A 17,955-nucleotide genomic window follows, 5' to 3' on the forward strand; every position below is an offset into this window, starting at 1 on the left:
GACATATTCAGAATGTGACTGTATTTCTAATTGGAGAGTTTTGGGATGCCTCATAAAAATATACACATATGAACACATTCATATGCTTGCAGACATGTTTGCACGGAGCTGCACACAAAAAGAAAATAACTTGAACGAGTTCTTTTCTTTCTGTGTGCAGCTCCGTGCAAACATAAAACGGAGTTTGTTGGACATAAAACTGAAAAGTTTGTTCAGTTTTACGTCCAGCAAACTCATTTTAAATGTTACGTTCCCAGACCTAAAACCATCGTCATGAAGCAGCTAAAGACAAAAGGTCAACTCGCACAAATGTCTGTGGCTTTGATCTTAAATGTCTTTTCAATTTATGCCATTTCTTTGTCACTTTTTTTCCAGTACTACCTTATTAAGCAAGTAAGTGCGTAACAGTCTGACAGAAAAACAGATACTTAGAGGAAAAAATGACCTATAGAATGAAGAAAAAAAGCACTCACTATGACACAAAAACTCCACTCCTCGCAGTGTGTGTGTTCAGCAGTAACCTTTATTCTGAAATCTTTTTAAAGCTCCAGTATTTCTGTACACTTGCAGTGAAGCCAGCAGTTCTTGTTCTGCTTTGGGTTACATACATACATATTTATATATACATATAGTCCTGTTCCTCTTTAAATCAAAATGCACATGCGCCATTTTTGCAGTCGGGGTCCTTTTCCTCCCCTTGGATGCTCAGGTGGGTCCTGGTCATCTGATCCCCACAACCACAGTGGCACATGTGCAAATGTAAAGAGAACCCTTGGAGGTCCCTAAAATAGAAACATCCCTACGATTCCACAGTAGGAACACGAATCATTCCTGAGATATTACAGAATGACACGAAAATGCTAGGAATGACTCTGACGTCCCAAGTGATCATTTCAAATGTTGTAATTCTCTTGTTAAGGTTCAGGACTTGCTTGCATAGCCAGCGTTTGAGCGGACACAACTCTTCCTTTGTCTCTTCTAGGTTACAGCATCATTGCATTCATACAGTGCAAGCACTTTATTTATTTTTTTTTCTTTTCAAATTCTGTTATTTTTTTGGTGAAGATATTGTGTGCAATTTACTTATTGTTTGTAGCCGTTGCAAATTTGAAATATCCAAAAGCCCTTCATTCAGTCAAGTTCCAATGAGTCATTTTCCTGACTGTCTACTATTGTCATTTCATACAAGACCGGATTTGTGGTTATGGAATTGTTTACAGAATTCTTGTAAAATACTTTTGTTTTAAGGTCATATAGCAACAAACAACAAGTAAATTGCTGTAGAAAATAACCAGTTACTCATTGCAGAAACCCGGAGTGCTCACTCCATACATTTACACATGCATACATATCTTACACACGTAGTTCAGCTCAGTGCTGTGCAACAACAAAAAACTTAACTAAAAAAAAAAAAATCTGTGAATGAACAATGGCTCAGCCATTTACAGCACTTCTTATTGGCAGCAGAAATGCAATATTTAGTTCACAGATAAACAAAGTCTTTTCCTCAATATCAAATTGTAACATTTTAATTAATCATCAAGCGCATCTTTTATTTTTCTGGGCTGTTTTCTTTTTTTTTTTCAATCAAACAGAAATTTTCACACACTGTTTAGAACATTGTTTTTAAATTAAATAAATGACTTGTTGATAGAAATAAAATTACAATGAATCTGCAAAACCCCTACAGAACTTCACAGTGATCCGAGGGAAAAACCTAAGGCAGACACAAAGCGTTGTTCATCAGTCAGTATGCAAAAAATAGAACAAGATAAAAAGAAAAACAACCTGAGGATGGTACGTAACATAATGTTAAAAAAATTCAATTCTGTTCTGGCTCATCATAGAAAGTGATATGTACTGTAATATGTTTATTAATGCTTTTCATTTTCACTGTGTGAAGTGTCTTTCCTGACTGTTTTATTTCACATTTGGCACTCGAAATGTCTCTTTCAAAGAGTTTTAATCTCTATTCTTGAATTCAAGCTGTGGTTTACACGCAGAATACATATTTGACTACAGATATGAAAGACCAACAAAGCCAACCAGAAGTCGGTTTGTCAGTTTCTTCTGGAACTACTGTATTGGTCGCTGTGGGCGTTTGATTAGAATTAGAGCGTGCTCTACCAAAAAAAGAGCTGATTATTACAAATCATGTGAGGTTCTTGAGAACTTTAGACTAGAATCAGATTACATGAATTTGCATGATATATTACTCAAGAAAGATCATTCTCCTGTGAATCTAACCCATTAGGATCTCACTCTTTTAGGTGGGTACAAAAGAAAATTTGTATTTATTCATAAACTATTTCATGGGATTTTTACATCTCTAACAGGTCTAATCCAATAGATCAAACCCATCAAGATCTCACACTCAATATAGTTCAACAAATCTTAATTTGCAGGATGCATACAAAAAACCAGTCTCCAAATATTCCCCCTTTCTACGTTAGAGTAAAAAAAAGTCACCACGAAAACAATGTCATTAAATATAAAGTCGCAATTATGAGATATAAAGTCAAAATGACAAAAAAACAATGTTATTAAATATAAAGTCACAATTACAATAAACTAAGTTGCAATTATGAAAAACAAAGCCACAACTTTGAGGTATTAAGTCAAAATCACAAGAAACAATATCAAATCATAAGCTATTAAGTCACTAGAAAATGAACAAAAAATTAAGTTGTAATTTGTGAGACTGAAAGTCGCAATGACAAGTAACAAAGTCACTGTGAGATATGTCAAAGTTAAAAGAAATGTGTCTTCATGAGATACAAACTCACATTTGTGAGATAAAAACTGAAAAAAAAGAAAAAAGTTGCAATTGTGAGACATAAAGCTGCAAATGTAGGTATAGGGTTGCAGTTATGTGAAATAAAGTCACAACTGCAAAACATCAGGTTGTAATTACGAGAAACAAACTCGCAAATGATAGCTATAACCTTGCAATTATGTAAAATAAAGTCGCAACTTTGAGATATCAACTTGGGACTACAAGAAACAGTCACAAGGATCTTTTTTAAACTCTTGAGGCATAAGATCCTGCTGTTTGTAAGATCATACGTTTGTCAAACATGTCTTTAGTAAGATCCTTCATTGGTGAGTTTAACCTATCAGGATCTCACTTTCTAAAGGTCCACTGGTAGACCTATCTATTGTAACAAGATAGGATACTCTTAAAAAGTCCCAAGGATCAAGGAGACAACTATCATGCATATCATTTGCTCTAAAGGACTTCACTCTTAGTCTGGACTACAAGACTGATCCCAATGAAAACAACTGGTCAGACCAACAAACAAACAGATTTTTGCATCAATCTCAGCCATCAGAGGCACCAGCAAGGTCTACGAAACAGAAAAACACCAAAGGTGAACTGCACTGGAAGAATTTTACCATCCAAAATAGAAAGACCTTTGAAATCCTAGATATTGCATGGACTAAAGCAGGTCTCACATCTACAGCAGCATTACATATACAGCATTTTCATGAAATTCACTTTTCTGAAATGAGAAAGAGACTCAATATCGCTGATCTCAAAGAAGAAAAAGGAGGGGAAAAGTAAAAAGGAAATAACAGAAGTGAACATGCGTAACGCTCTGACATCTACTCCGAGCCATAACATCCTCAAATCTCACTCATCTGACCTCACCCATCACTCATGTTTTCCACCCGCAATACAGGAAGTCAAAGCGTTCATTATTCAGAGAGCAAATACAACCCAGACTCCGAAGCAGATACCGTTAGCATGAGATGTCATATGTTTTGTGTGAATTTGAGCACAAAGATGGAGGACGTGCAGGCTACAATCACCTCCACCCTTCAGTAGCATTAACAGCCCAGTATTTACATCAGCTCAGACAGGAAGCACAACACACCTATTGACCCACGGCTTACAGCGGCACGTAACAGTACATGCGGCAACAATAAGAGAGCAAATGTCCCCTCGGAGTCTCTAGGAAATGGAAACTTTGTGAAAACACTGTCAGTGATTCTCTACCTATTCTCAGCGATTCTCTATTCGGTGCTAAAAAATATGATGACTCAGACATTTGGCCATCGGATCGGAAAACATGATCGATACCTGCCGGTGGATGGGCTCAATGAATGTTGTCAGGACTCGTCTTTTAAGATTATGTGGGTGTGAAAACAGTAAAGCTGCTCTGCACAACCATAGGGGAAAAATTTAGACATAACGTAGTCACAATACATGTTCACTTTTGGCCACCGAGCACACACAGTGTAATTCCATTTACCACCACAAGAGGCAGTGACTGGATAGACTGCAAAAACATGAGAAGGGCTGATGAAGGCAGACATGAAGAGATGAGGGGCACTTTTTCTTCTTCTTTCAAACACCTTCTTCAGATCTGATGGCTTCATTATCTTCCTCCTTCCTCGGTTTTATCCCTCTCTGTTTCTCCGTTTGCATCTGTACCACCTCCAGGTATAGAAGAAGTGGATTTACTGTATGGTGGGAAAAGAGACAGAAAAATCAACAAAATATACTTTTCCTATGCTGTAAGAAACAGTAGAGTTATTACACCGCTAATAAGCATCCACACCTATATCCATAATAACATTCTGTTTATTATAAGCATGCTGCAGTTATGTCGTTTGCAACTTTAAATGATCAACGTCTTAAAGCAGGATAGACTCTGATTGTCAATGTTTTTATTTTTTATCAGCTGAGAATAAATGAAAGGGATTCCAATGATACCGTTCCTCTGTAGTATTATCATTATAGTTGTGATGAATATGATGAAAATAGTATATGAATAGTAATGTTTTAATTGGAGTGATTTTTGCTGTACATTTCACAACACTTGAAGCGACAGTTCACCTAAAAATGACATTTTTATTTCTTCTGTGGAACAAGATATTTTGAAGAATGTTAGTAAGTCAAGCAAACAGTTTTGGTGAGCATTGACTTCCACTGTATGGATAAAAACCACAGAGACATTTCTCAAAATATCTTCTTTTAAGTTTAAAAAGAAAATCATATGGGTCGGGAACAACATCAGGGCAAGTAAATTTTAAATTCTAGGTGAACTATCCCTTTAAGACATAAATGGATCAACGTGGCAACATCTACACAGATGGGTAAAACAGGCTAAATGCTACTTGCATGCTATATTTGCCCAATCAATGTTGCTGACTTCATAAATATGCAAATAAAAATGTAAATCCATGGTTTATAAAGGTACAGTGTGAAATCTCAAAACCAGGATACGTTATGAACAAGATAACCCAGGGTTAAGAACAACCATGCTAACAGTTTTAAGTGTCAAAATCCAATGTATGTTTGTGGATGTTTGCATACTTGTTTCCACTCTGAGTGATGAGTCTCCTGCAGGTTTCCATCTGCACATCCAGTCCTCTCTTCATACTGCACATCTCCATGTACTCATGAAGATGACGGTTCATGTCCGACTTTGCTGTGGCCAGTTCCAACTACAAACAAACATACTTCATAAAGACTGGGCTAATGGGCTGCTATACATTTCTAAGCACATTTATTCACTTTGCACTTAACATCCAGTATAAATTACAAGAAAATAGTAATATAATAACATGTACATAAAATAGAGGATTTATGACTGTGAGATAAAGTACTGTGCTGCATCCCTGACTGGATGTTTTTCAAAAAACGAAGGGTTTATTTTGTGATAATGATCAGCTGACTTTACATAATACTGCAATCAGTCAATCAGAATCAAAAGAATGAAGAAAAAGCATGAATGTAAAGTAAAATGCTGGTTAAACTTCTCACCTCTATCTGGTCTATAGTCTCCTGGTATTCTTTCTCCCTGGACTTAAAAAGACATTCAGTGTCCTTAATCACCTTTTCCAAGCACTCCTCCTGCTCAGACAGATAGAAAGAGAGAGAAAGGCCACAGACACATTATCTCATGCTGAAGCATAAGCACTCACCAGCAGATCAGATTTTACCAGAGGGAAAATAAAATACTAGATTAATGACCCCGCTGATGGAAAACTCGAAACACTTTGAATCCTTTGAGCTTTCCATGAAACGCAACACACTTCCAGCCAACATCGCATTAACTAATGTCAGTAATGTTTAGTATTGAACCGCCCCCCAGCAAACTGGACTGAGTACCCTGACCTAAATATGAGCAGTGTGTGTGTGTTTGCATGTGTCCTATGAGCGAACCCCATGACTCGATGACCAGAATCCTATTCTCCTTTGGACACTGAGTGAGCATGTGAATCTGAGTCTATTTGAAGCTGCCACTGCCTGGCTTCTGTAAGAGCTGCCAACCTTGAGAGATGAAGCAATACCCAGCAGTTCACCACAAACATTAAGAAATTAATGAAAAAGAAAGAGAGACAGAGGGAGAGGAAGTGTCTGAGGAAATGTAATGGTCTGGTGGAAATGACAAGAGTGTCAGGGGAAAAAAAACACATGGGAAAGATATTAATTATGATATAAAGCAGAGCATAATGCTGGGAGAGAGATGAAAAAGGAAAGCAAAATGTACCTTTTTAAAAAAGAGAGAAACTACACACTACATAACTTGTTTTTGTATAAAACAAAATGATAAAATACAAACATTTTAGTTTTGTTTTTATATAAATACAACAAAATTGTAGGTTTATGCTTAATTAACATTGTATAAAAAGCTTAATTAATAAGCTTTTAAGTTTCTTTTTCTTTCAGCAAATGTTTTTTATAAACCTCATAAAACTAGATTTCTGTCAAAAGGCTTTTTTCATTTTGCTTCTCAATTTATCTTGATATAAAGATTTTTATGTCACTCATACTGAAAGACAAGATATGAATGAATAAATTTAGATGAATACTAAAAAGTAAACATCAACAAAATCCAAGAATATTTAATAGGTGCAACAGTAAGATTCTTGGGGCCAGTTTTACTAACAGCTTGTGCCAGCGCAAAGTTAAAAATAGTACTATCGGGTTTTGCTAAAGACGCGCAGTGAAGAATTAGCGTTGAAAATGCGTGGACACAGTTATTTTTGTGCCTGACCTAACAGAATATTCATTACTAAGAGTTTCTATTTTGTTTTGTCTTTGCACAGAAGGCTGTTATTGAAAAATGGGCCAATGCCAATTATATTGGTCTCGCTAGCATTTTTATTTCACATTCAAAGAAGTAAGCTAATCATAACAGAGGTCATTTGCATAAAAGTGTTAAAATTACTGTAGCAGAAACAACCTGTTTCATTTTTAGTCCTGGAAAATGTTCATTTAAAAAATTATGTCACATTTTAGCAGAGCCGATCCTCCCTATATGCAAAGTACGTAAGCTGCGCAGGGCCCCCGAAACACCAGGGGGCCCCCTTGCTCTCAAAGATGATTTAATTTTCGTTTTTGAATTTGGCCAGCGGTTATGAAACCCGCTTATGTCATTTCTATCAATGCAGTGTGCTGTCACCCTTTCTACGTAAAAATCAGTCAAATCATGTAACGTGAATGTCATACAGTGTCTTACTCGAGAAAAAAAAAAAAGTTGAAAGCGTAACGAGCCGCGGAAGAGACACTGTTTCTCAAGCACTTTCCGGGAGCGCGATTCGAGATGGAGTGAACACGGACAAAGGCGTTTCATGCATTCATAACTCGCCCCGCCACCACTGCCCCCCCACCTACACAGTGTTGCGTTTAGGGCCCCCAGAAGTCTAGGATCGGCACTGCATTTTAGTGCCAAAAATAAGTTAGGCAAAAAGTTTAAAAAATAAATTTTATGATATGGACGCTTTAATGTACGTAAACATTTACTAAAAAAGGAACTAGTAAGAAATAACAAGACCAGTATTTCAACCACATATAAACCAGAATGAATCCAGAATGCAGTGCACTAACCTCCCCCTGACTGGTGTCAGCTGTTAAAGTGCATCCTGGGAAATCCTCCCACAGAAGGAGCGTTTCCTCGGTCTCTTCCCAAGCCAGAGAGTCACAGTCATCCTCAAACTCACACTCACGCCTGGCAAAGACACGGTTAAGTCATTACATTAGTTATAAACAGACTGTAAAAAGAACAGTTAGGAACCCCAGCTATGGGCAAACGTTGCAATGCATTTTCAATGGCTCACAGTTGGGTCAACATTCTCTGCATCTCTTCATTGATCTGGAGGGTTGAAGGAGTGCACACTTCATCCTCTCGAGCACCACCTCCATCACTCTCAGACGTGCTGACTGGCTCATCTGTCTCGCTGCCATTGGCAGGTTGTGAGGCTTGTTTACGGGCACGAGAGGTGTTGGCGTTCTGAGGGCTGGGAACCTTAGATGGCAAGGGAAAGAGAGAGGGTTAGGCCATTTCATAGCCTTGACATTTTTGACCCAGTGTAGTACTGAAACAAACATGCAAAATGATTTATAGGTTGGACCGCTCCCCTCTTTAACCAATAGTGCAATAGACATCAGTTTTTTGATTCTCAGACATTATAGCAGGCGTCAGCAGAAACTCACAGCAGCTGAGTCAGTGACAGAGAGGGGGCTGGGGTGTCGTATGAATTACAAGATAAGACTGCAGAAGATCATTTTGGCTTGTTTTCCAGTAATAAGATTGAAACTGAAAACCTTACATTTACTTGAGAAGCATCAGGCATTAAATCGGTCTTGTATTAAGCATAAACCTCCTTAAAATTGGTTAGATTTGTGCTGAAAACAAGTCACTGTTCTTTACACAGAGTGCATTGTTTCAAAGCAGCTTCATAGAAGACCAAAATGACAATGTTTACAATATCTTAATATTTCGATGTCTTAGATTTTCAGCAGATTAGAGTTGGGTGATAATATACATACTTTCATGACATACAGTTCAGAATATGTGAAATAAAGAATAAGAAGAAATATAAGATGTGTATAAAAATAAAAATAAATAAATAAAGTAAAAAAAATATATATAGATAATATATATTTATTATTATATTTATATAAAATATATAATATATAATTATATAATATTTGGGCAGTTACATCAGTTTGAAAATTTTTAGTTTAATAGTAATTTTGCATTCTCAAAGCCTCACATCTCTCAAATATTATAAAATTTTGTCATTTTCTTCTTGTAAGGTTTTTTTTTATTTGAAAACACCAAAAAATGTCAGTGTTCAGACAAAGATCAACTATAGAGAGATTAAACATGTAGTATAACAATAACAATTGAAAAAACGGAGCTGCAGAAGTGTGAGTTTCTGAATACCTTAAAGATCTTGATTGGATCTTCAAAGTTTCTTTGTTGGGCGACATCACACAGGCGAGCTGTGATGTCAATGCGTCTGCAGATGTCCATGTCCACTTTCATGGCCTTCTCCTGGATCTTACTGTCCAGCTCTGACAGGTTCTGTACGTGAGCAGATTTGTGTGGGTTTATGTGTGTCATTCGAAGCAAGAGTAATTAGATAACTAATAACTAATTTCTGGGTATTCTGTTTAGCATTCAAGGCACTGGAGATCCAGACGATATGAAACTGAAACCGCAGTGGCACGTCTATTGTGGCACACAGTGAGGCGAACTGTGATGTCTGTATCGTCCTTAGATTTGCGGTGAATAACATGTGAGTATTAAACTCATTCACAAAACAAGCTATTTTTAACTCTTTGAACTCTGTGATCAATCATTTCTGGGAAAAGTAGCTGATACAAAGGAGGGTAATGTCTCATTTTCAGATAATAAATTCCATGAAACGCATTCAAAGATTTAAATAAGTGCTAATTGCGGAAAGTATAGAGGTGGGAAATTCTACATGTACTTGGCACATGTGTTTGTGTGTGAGCATTTATGTGAACAAAGGCACAAAGCACATTCATTTCTCCAGAAAATGTGACGACTGGCTGGTCTCGAAAAATGTGAGTGCTATGAAAGCACATATTGTTCATGGGCTTGTCAGAAACAAACCCCTGAGTGTGTGTGATTGTTGATTTAAACTCTACATGAGCAATGCCATTTAATTAAATGGCATGAAAAACAGCTTAGACTCCATGCTAGTTTGTGCTGGTTAGAGCTGCTTTTAGTGCTGGTCAACCAGTGTGATCTTGACACCCTTTACCTAGTACACATTTACATTCATTGCATGGAAAAGCACAAACAGGCCTTGTGAAAAAGAAGTGCACTTTAGCATACATTTAAAAAGATTACTTATTACAGAAATAATATACTTTAAACAAATGCTTCTTAAGTATGAACTGAATGTAATGTTTCAGAAAACGAGAAAATGTGTTATGAATTACATTTATATTAAATGCAATTAGATTTTTGAGTGCTTTTTAACCCACTTAAGTAGGAGTTAAGTACCTCTTTATATGTAATTTATTTATTTATTTAATATGAGCTCATTGAGTTTTAACAGACCAACAAACGGGAGTGAGTTTGCTGGGGGTATCTGAGAATGAATGGGGAAAAGTCACGTGAGAGGAGGCAATGCCTCGCGATATGACTGGTTATGTTTGGCTGTGATTGGTTCATGCAATAAATCACGCCTCTTGTGTAAGAGTAAACAAGTCATACACAAAATAAGACTTGAAATGGTCTGAAAACCTGATATGTGGGAGTTTTTAGTGAGTAAATCTCAGTGTCTGTGACCAATATTTACCAAGCTTTGATGACTGAATGATTCAAAATGTGTTAAAAGTAAAAAGAATAGCCAAACATAAGTTCACAAATAAAATTCATTAAGTCGCTGGGGTATATTTTTAGCAAAAGCCAAAAAAACATTGTTTGGGTCAAAATTATCGAATTATCGAAGTAAGGATCATGCTCCATGAAGATATTTTGTAAATTTCCTACTGTAAATATATCAATAACAATGCATATTACTATCAAAAAAATTTTTGATTAGTAATATGCATTGTTAAGAATTCATTTAGACAAGTTCAAAGGTGATTTTTCTCAGTATTTTGATTTTTTTTGCACCCTCAGATTCCAGATTTTCAAATAGTTGTATCTCAGCCAAATATTGTCCGATCTTAACAAACCATACATCAATGAAAAGCTTATTTATTCAGCTTTCAGATAATGTATAAATCTCAATTTCAAAAGATTGACACTTTAGACTGGTTTTGTGGTCCAGGGTCACATATACTAAAGGAATAGTTCACTCAAAAATGATGTTGGTAACCAAACAGTTGACGGTAGCCACTGCCTTCCATAGTATGGAAAAAAAACACTATGGAAGATTTGGTTACCAACATTTTTTAAGATATCTTCTTTTGTTTTCTCTTGTAATTTTTAATTGCATGATAAAATATTATTAAAATGTATTAATTTTAAAAAGTACTCTAAATAAATCTTTTAATTATTGACATTATTGAAAAACTCATGAAATTGCACCTTAAGTGGCATTCTATTTCATTAATATTATATTATCTGTAAGTACAGGTCTTATATTAGTTATTTATATACTTTAAATAGAACTGAAGTACACTGCAAGTGCACATTCAATACAATTAAAGACACTTCTTTTTTTTTTTCTTTTTTTTCAAGGCAGCATCAGGATGACATGAGGCTGAGTAAATGATATCATTTTAATTTTGGATGATAATTTCCTGTCCTGTATGCTGTGTTTGAGTGTACTGAGAGTGTGTTTTGCTTCTCATACTCACATTACTCATGAGTCCTTTAAAGAGCACAAGTTCAGCTTTCAGCTGTTGCACCTTGAGGGCCAGCTCATCCTGACACACCTCACTCTCCTGTAGGTCCTACACAAATGCATATACATAATCATTATTAATAAACAATTACATTTCTATACAAACACACAGACATTTTCTTTGAAAAAAATCAATGTTTTCGAATGTGCAAATATTTGAAGACTGTGTTTTTCACATTATTCTAGAAAATTAAAACAGAAATGAAATGAAGTCGAGTGTTGTAGACAGCACTTGTTATAAGTGCACATGAAAAAGTGTTCCTCACCTCCTGTAGATCATTCATTCTCTGTTCCATGTCCATTCTCATGGTGTATTCCTCTTCCCATCTGAGAGCAGAAAACCAGAACATCAGAACCAACAGCATAGTTTGTCCCAACGACAGGAACTTTAAAATGTCATTTATTTAACTAGCTAACAACTTGTTAAAAAAAGTGGTCAGTAAGACTTGGCAATATATATTTAAAGCCTTTTGAAACCACACGTTAGCTTTGCTTGAGAAATCAACTAAAACTTAAAGTCAAATCTATCAGTGAATCGGCTGGTCTGACTCCCTTAACTAATTCAATTGGTTCAATTAATCTAAAAGATGACTCAGTATGTTTCTCACACAAAACTATAACTTGACAAGGCTTGGAATATAGTACACAAGTCATATGGCTCACTTTTAGTATACTTTTACGGTGATTTTACATCCTTATTTGAGCGTAAATGCTCCAGCCTCTATTCACTGTAACTGTTTGGAAAAGTGCAACCAGTAAATTCTTCAAAATTTCTTCTTTTATGTTCCACATAAGAAAACGAGTAAACGATGGCCAAAGTCTCACTTTTTTGAAAACTAACCTAATCTTTTAATGCTATATAAAGTCAATATCAATGAAATACAATTTAATGTTGTTTGGAAGGTCTTATAAAGCAGGAAGAAGCAACTGCAAAACAAATATTGGTCCTACAGAAGAAAACAGTGATCTTCATGTGCAAGTGTTTTTATTTCTCTGAGTATGCTATAGCTCCACTTAAGTGCAATGACTGCATCCATTCAGTCCTTTTAACTGATCCATCAGCCCAGTCAGCCCTACAGTAATTTACTGTGTGGCTGTTCAACAGTAATATTGTCCAGTGCAGTAGTATAGTGCAATGAGGTGGAACCAAACAAGCCCTGTTCTTATGTAAAGCTATTTAACATTCAGAGCATTGCAGCAGCCTCTATATTATTAAACATCCTCACTGGACTGCAAGGTTAGTTTGAAGCCGTCCATTACTGCCAATTCAAGGTGCAAACATACAATTACAGAGAGGAATGACAGATAACAGGAGCGAGGAGAGGAGAGACAGACAGAGAGAGAGAGAGAGAGAGAGAGAGAGAGAGAGAGGGTGCTTCTCTGCAGCTTCTCTGAGTCCTTGTGTATGTACTGCAATGCAGATATAACATAGATCACTGCTGCTGGATGCCGTGGCTGTAATGGAGCAGCCTAAATGAAACAAATGCCACCCCTGATGCTCTCCGGTTTGAATAGAAGCAAATCCCGGCATCCCTGTTTCAACATCTAGTGTAAATCCGTCTCTGAAGAGAGGAAGCTGTTACAGCAGCAAAGAGGGGATTAATACTGTTTGCCACACTTTTTAAATTAAATGTTTAAGAAGACAAAAGAGCATCAGGGAGGTTAGGTACTGATGTTGAGTGAAGGGACCTGATTTGCAGTTCCAATTCATCCCAAAGGTGTTTAATTAGGATACTATGTCACAACAGACTTGGTCAACAATTTCTTTATGGACTTTCCTGCACAGGTTGTTTTGGAACACAAACTGTTGCAACAAAGCTGAATTTCAATGAAGCATTCAGTTTTTAGAAAAGGGTGTCTACATAATGTTGGCCTCATAGTGTTCAAAAGTTTAAAATGATTACTTTTATTCAGCAAAACTGATCAAAACAATTGATCAAAGGAGACAGTATAATGTCATTTATAATGTCACATAGGATTTCTATTTGAAATAAATGCTGTTCTTTTGAACTTCCTATAAGTACTTTTTATTTTTCTGTAGTACATTATATTTATAGAATCCTGAAATAAAATAAAATAAAATAAAATAAAATAAAATTAAGCAGCACAGTTTTAAACACTAATAATAAGAAGAAATGTTTCTTAAGCAACAAATCATATTACAGTGGATTGATTTTTGAAAGAACACTAAAGATTTAAGCAATGGAAGCTGAAAACTCAGCTTTGCCATCACAGAAATAAATTACATTTAAAATATATTCAAATAGACAACAGTGATATTAAATTCTTATACCATTCCACAGTATTTCAATAAAAATATTTACTGTATTTTTAATCATAAAATGCATCCTTGGTCATCTTAAAAGATTTATTTTAAAAAAATTTAACAAATAAATAAATAAATAAATAAATAAATATTGTGTTCATTTAGTGAAAACATTTTGAACAAAATTATTACAGTAAATATAATTAAAATATAAATAAAATATATTATATATATTATAGTACATTTTGAATCTGTGTGATTGAAATTATGGTTCTTTAAAAAAGCTAAAATGTTATATATGTATTTTTTAATCTATATCATAGATAGATAGAAAAACCCTTTCAAGGATGAGACAGCAAAAGAACACTTACTAAATAAGAATGCCAAAACAGAAAATAAACAGAGAAATGAAAGTCTGAGAAGAGCTGAAACCAGAGCAAATGGTGAAGGAGTCAAACGGAGAGATGTAAGATAACATCTGTTATGAAGCTGATGGGTTTAGGACAGAGAACCCAAATGACTTTTCTGCTTTTCAACAGTGTTTTTTACCTGTCCTGATGAGTCAACAGACAGTAATGAGTTTGCGAACTAACAGTCCGCTCAGCCCTAAATAAAGCTGCTATACGTGACTGACAGCAGGTGGAATGTGCAGGCGCTTTGGCTGCTGCAGGTCTGGACATAAAGAACTGTGAGAATGACTGAATACCACCATTTATGAGAAACATGACCATTATTTCCCCTCCAGCTGATTCTTATCTTCTACATTCTGTACATATGATCTTCCTTGCGTTTGCTTCTCATGTTCAACTCTAGCTCGGGGATATTAATAAAAGCCTTGGGTATAATGTTACTGTAAGTGCATCTGTCTCCACCCTTCCTAAAATCCTCCTATATCACCTTCACAGTTTTACTAAGAGCACATTTATCCCATGCATTTTGCAATAACCTCAGTTTGATTCAATTACCTAAAGCAGCCACTAGAAATATAGGCCCTACTTCATGTCTCTGCACATGATTAACAGCAGATGAGGAAAATTATTTATGCTCTATTTTATTCCAAAAATGCTGCAAGTCACAACTCATTCTCTCTTTTTTTTTTTTTTTTTTTTTTACAGATTCCACTCTTATGACCACTTTGAACACCTGCAGGGTATATATATATATATATATATATATATATATATATATATATATATATATAATATATATATATATATATATATATATATATATATATATATATATAATGGGGTTAAAAAGTCTCTCTAAAAATCCTCTATAGCGAAAATGCTAATTTAATATATTTTTTAAAAATTATCAAGCAAAGACAATTTCCTAATTGAGTGAATTTAAAAGAGTATCTGGTATTTAATGACAGCAGTTCTCAAGCTGCATGAACTTCATACATTTGTGTTTGTGTTTTTCCAGCATGATTAGAAAATTATTCAAAGAGCAGCTTCAATGGAAGCAAGAACATCTGATATTTTATGTTTTTTCATTATTATTAATATTTTATTTTAAGAGTTCACATAATCATTGTGACAAATGTGCTTATTAGTAACCAAGACATAAATATTATTAAACATTATTATTATTACTATTATTATATTATTAGTAGTAGTAATAGTAGTATCATCATCATTATTATTACTACTATTATTATTATATTATTATTTTTAAATATCATTCTTGTACATTTACATTATTATTTTTCCCCCACAATTCTAAAACATTATTTTCATTTCAAGGTTTGAATTAAAAGTTGCATGTCATATTTTCAACGTTTAGTTGAGAACTTTTGAACGGTTGTGTACATTACCTTTGCCATTATCTAACACTTACTAAATGCTAATCTTCAAAAACACTAATAATTTAATAACACTATTAAATTATATCTTTAGCAAATCTGAAAATGATTATCCTTTTTTCATATTGTACAGGATAATGTTGTGATGCATAAATTCACTTTTTGTTTTTGGTGTTTTATTTCATTTATTTATTTTTATTTATACCAAATTAATATTGTCTAATTATCAGTTTTCAGCCACAACATCAAATTATTATCACCTCATCAGTATCAACTAGAATTTGAACATCCCTAATTATGTCATACATCAACAAGAAACACACAAAACAGTTTCTAGATCTCAGGAGGTCATTCAAACTGGTAGCAATCATGACTCTCAAATCCATCATGATTCTCGAAACACTCCTGAAAAGCAGGATGCTTTGCAGCAGAGATCTGTCATAAGGGCCCAAAACAGAAACCTCTTTCTTATTAACAAACATTTAGCCATAAAAAGCATCTATATTCCCCATATTCACCTTCGCTTGTACTCATCCCGCTCCCTTTTGATTTTGGCCAGGACATTGTAAAGTGCTCTGATCTCTGGGGTGATGGTGTCTATCTGGACTCCCACGCCATCCGGGTGGACCCACGACACTCCAGGACTGGTGACCCGCGTCTCAGATCCGCTTCCCAGTTTACGGGTGTGATTGTAGGACCAGATAGTGCCCGGCAGGAAGCGAGGAGGAGGGTTGGGAGACATCCCGGTGCCAACGCTGCTCACATGCAGTGCATTATTGGAGTTGTTGGTGTTGGCCGAGGCGGGTTCGGTGGTGGGTGTTGCGAGACTAACCGTGATGTTTGGGTTCCTGTAAGTGTTTGGGTCAGTTGTGCTCTCACCGTCAGCTTTATTGGGCTCAAGCTTGAGGACTGTCGTAAGAGAAGGCATAAACAACGTAGTGGGTCTTTGAGCAGAGTTATTGGTGTTTTGAAAGGACAAAGACCCAGGCCGGACAGCGATAGGTCCAATAAACCCAGTCTGCACACCAATTTCTCTGGTGTTTCCATCCTCCACGCATCCACCCTTGTTACTGCTGTCTAAAGCCTGCTGAAGCTGTAACTCCAATATCTTATTGCGTCTCTCCAGCTCATGCACTTTAGCCAGAAAGCATCGGAAGCGCAGATTGAGGGTCTTCAGGACGCTTATATTGGATCCCAGGTCGTTCCTCAATGCCATGGCTGTAGGTGGAGGAGGTTGGGACCAGTGGAGCGATGGACTGAAGTGCAGATAAGAGGATGCTGTAAGGTCAAGTGCGGTTTGTGGGCCGGGTTGCTCTCCGAGGAAAAACGAGGAAGGGTCAGGAGCTCCGAGGACAGCTGCCTCGGGGAGCAAACCGGAGGGAGAATCGGGATGACCGGGTCCTTCTGGATTCTGATGCTGCTGGTGCTGCTGCTGCTGATGCTGATGAAAAGGAGGATTCATGCTACGGTGCGGAAAACTGAAGCGCTGCAGATCGGGCATGAACACCAGCTATGTATGACTTTCGAAATAATTAACGGCTTGATTTCACAGGTGGTGTTTGGCGACCCAAAAACAAGGCGATGTCCACATTTAAGTCGTTAAAGCCTTATGTAACGAGTTAAGAGTATTACAGCTTGCGCGTAGCCTAAATGCTGAGTAAGACGCTGATGGAGACTGCAGCAACCGATAGAAGAGCAAAATATGGACTAACTACAAAAGCATGCAAAACCCTTAGTCAAACAAGCAAAGGATATTATAACTACTAACGTCAGCGAAATACATTTAAAAATAGGTCCAAACGAATGTCTTGTTTCTGCTCTGGCTGCAAAGCTTAATACACTTGCGCTCTCGAGTCTCTCTGCAGCGCTTCAGTGCGGAATCTACCGTAATATCAGCAGTAGCTCTCAGCTTGTGTCTGTTTACTTGAATATTCCAGTGGCGCAAAATAATATTTGGTAGATGACTTTGCCCATAATTATCTTTATATATAATCTATCAATGTTCGAAGGCGAATAACAGCTCTGCGTTTGCTTTTCCCCCTGTGTGTTTGTCCAAGAATGGTACTTACGGTAAAAAGATATTACCTCATGCATCATGATAACAAAGCAACGCTGACGTCACAGACCTGCAACAAATAACCCTTGTACTTCATTAGGTCTTATAGGGCTTCTGATTTAGGATTTTTTATCTATTTGGAAACTGCAAAGGAAACATCAAAGTCGTTTCATTATTGTAAACTTTATTTACAAT

At 36.1% G+C, this 17,955-nt stretch overlaps 1 protein-coding gene across 1 annotated transcript; it reads right to left on the reverse strand.

Annotated features, from left to right (window-relative positions):
- Positions 1–505: 505 nt before the first annotated feature.
- Positions 506–17,554, reverse strand: LOC109057826 (non-homologous end joining factor IFFO1-like). The gene is made up of 9 exons (XM_042740743.1): positions 16,223–17,554; positions 11,898–11,958; positions 11,585–11,680; positions 9,186–9,326; positions 8,074–8,261; positions 7,844–7,964; positions 5,774–5,863; positions 5,324–5,454; positions 506–4,467 (listed from the first exon to the last, which is right to left on the reverse strand). Exons 1-9 carry the CDS (start codon positions 17,203–17,205, stop codon positions 4,383–4,385), a joined length of 1,896 nt encoding a protein of 631 aa, XP_042596677.1. The 5' UTR covers positions 17,206–17,554; the 3' UTR covers positions 506–4,382.
- Positions 17,555–17,955: the final 401 nt, after the last annotated feature.

This window comes from Cyprinus carpio, chromosome B16 (assembly GCF_018340385.1).
Source record: "Cyprinus carpio isolate SPL01 chromosome B16, ASM1834038v1, whole genome shotgun sequence".
Classification (NCBI taxonomy): Eukaryota; Metazoa; Chordata; class Actinopteri; order Cypriniformes; family Cyprinidae; genus Cyprinus; species Cyprinus carpio.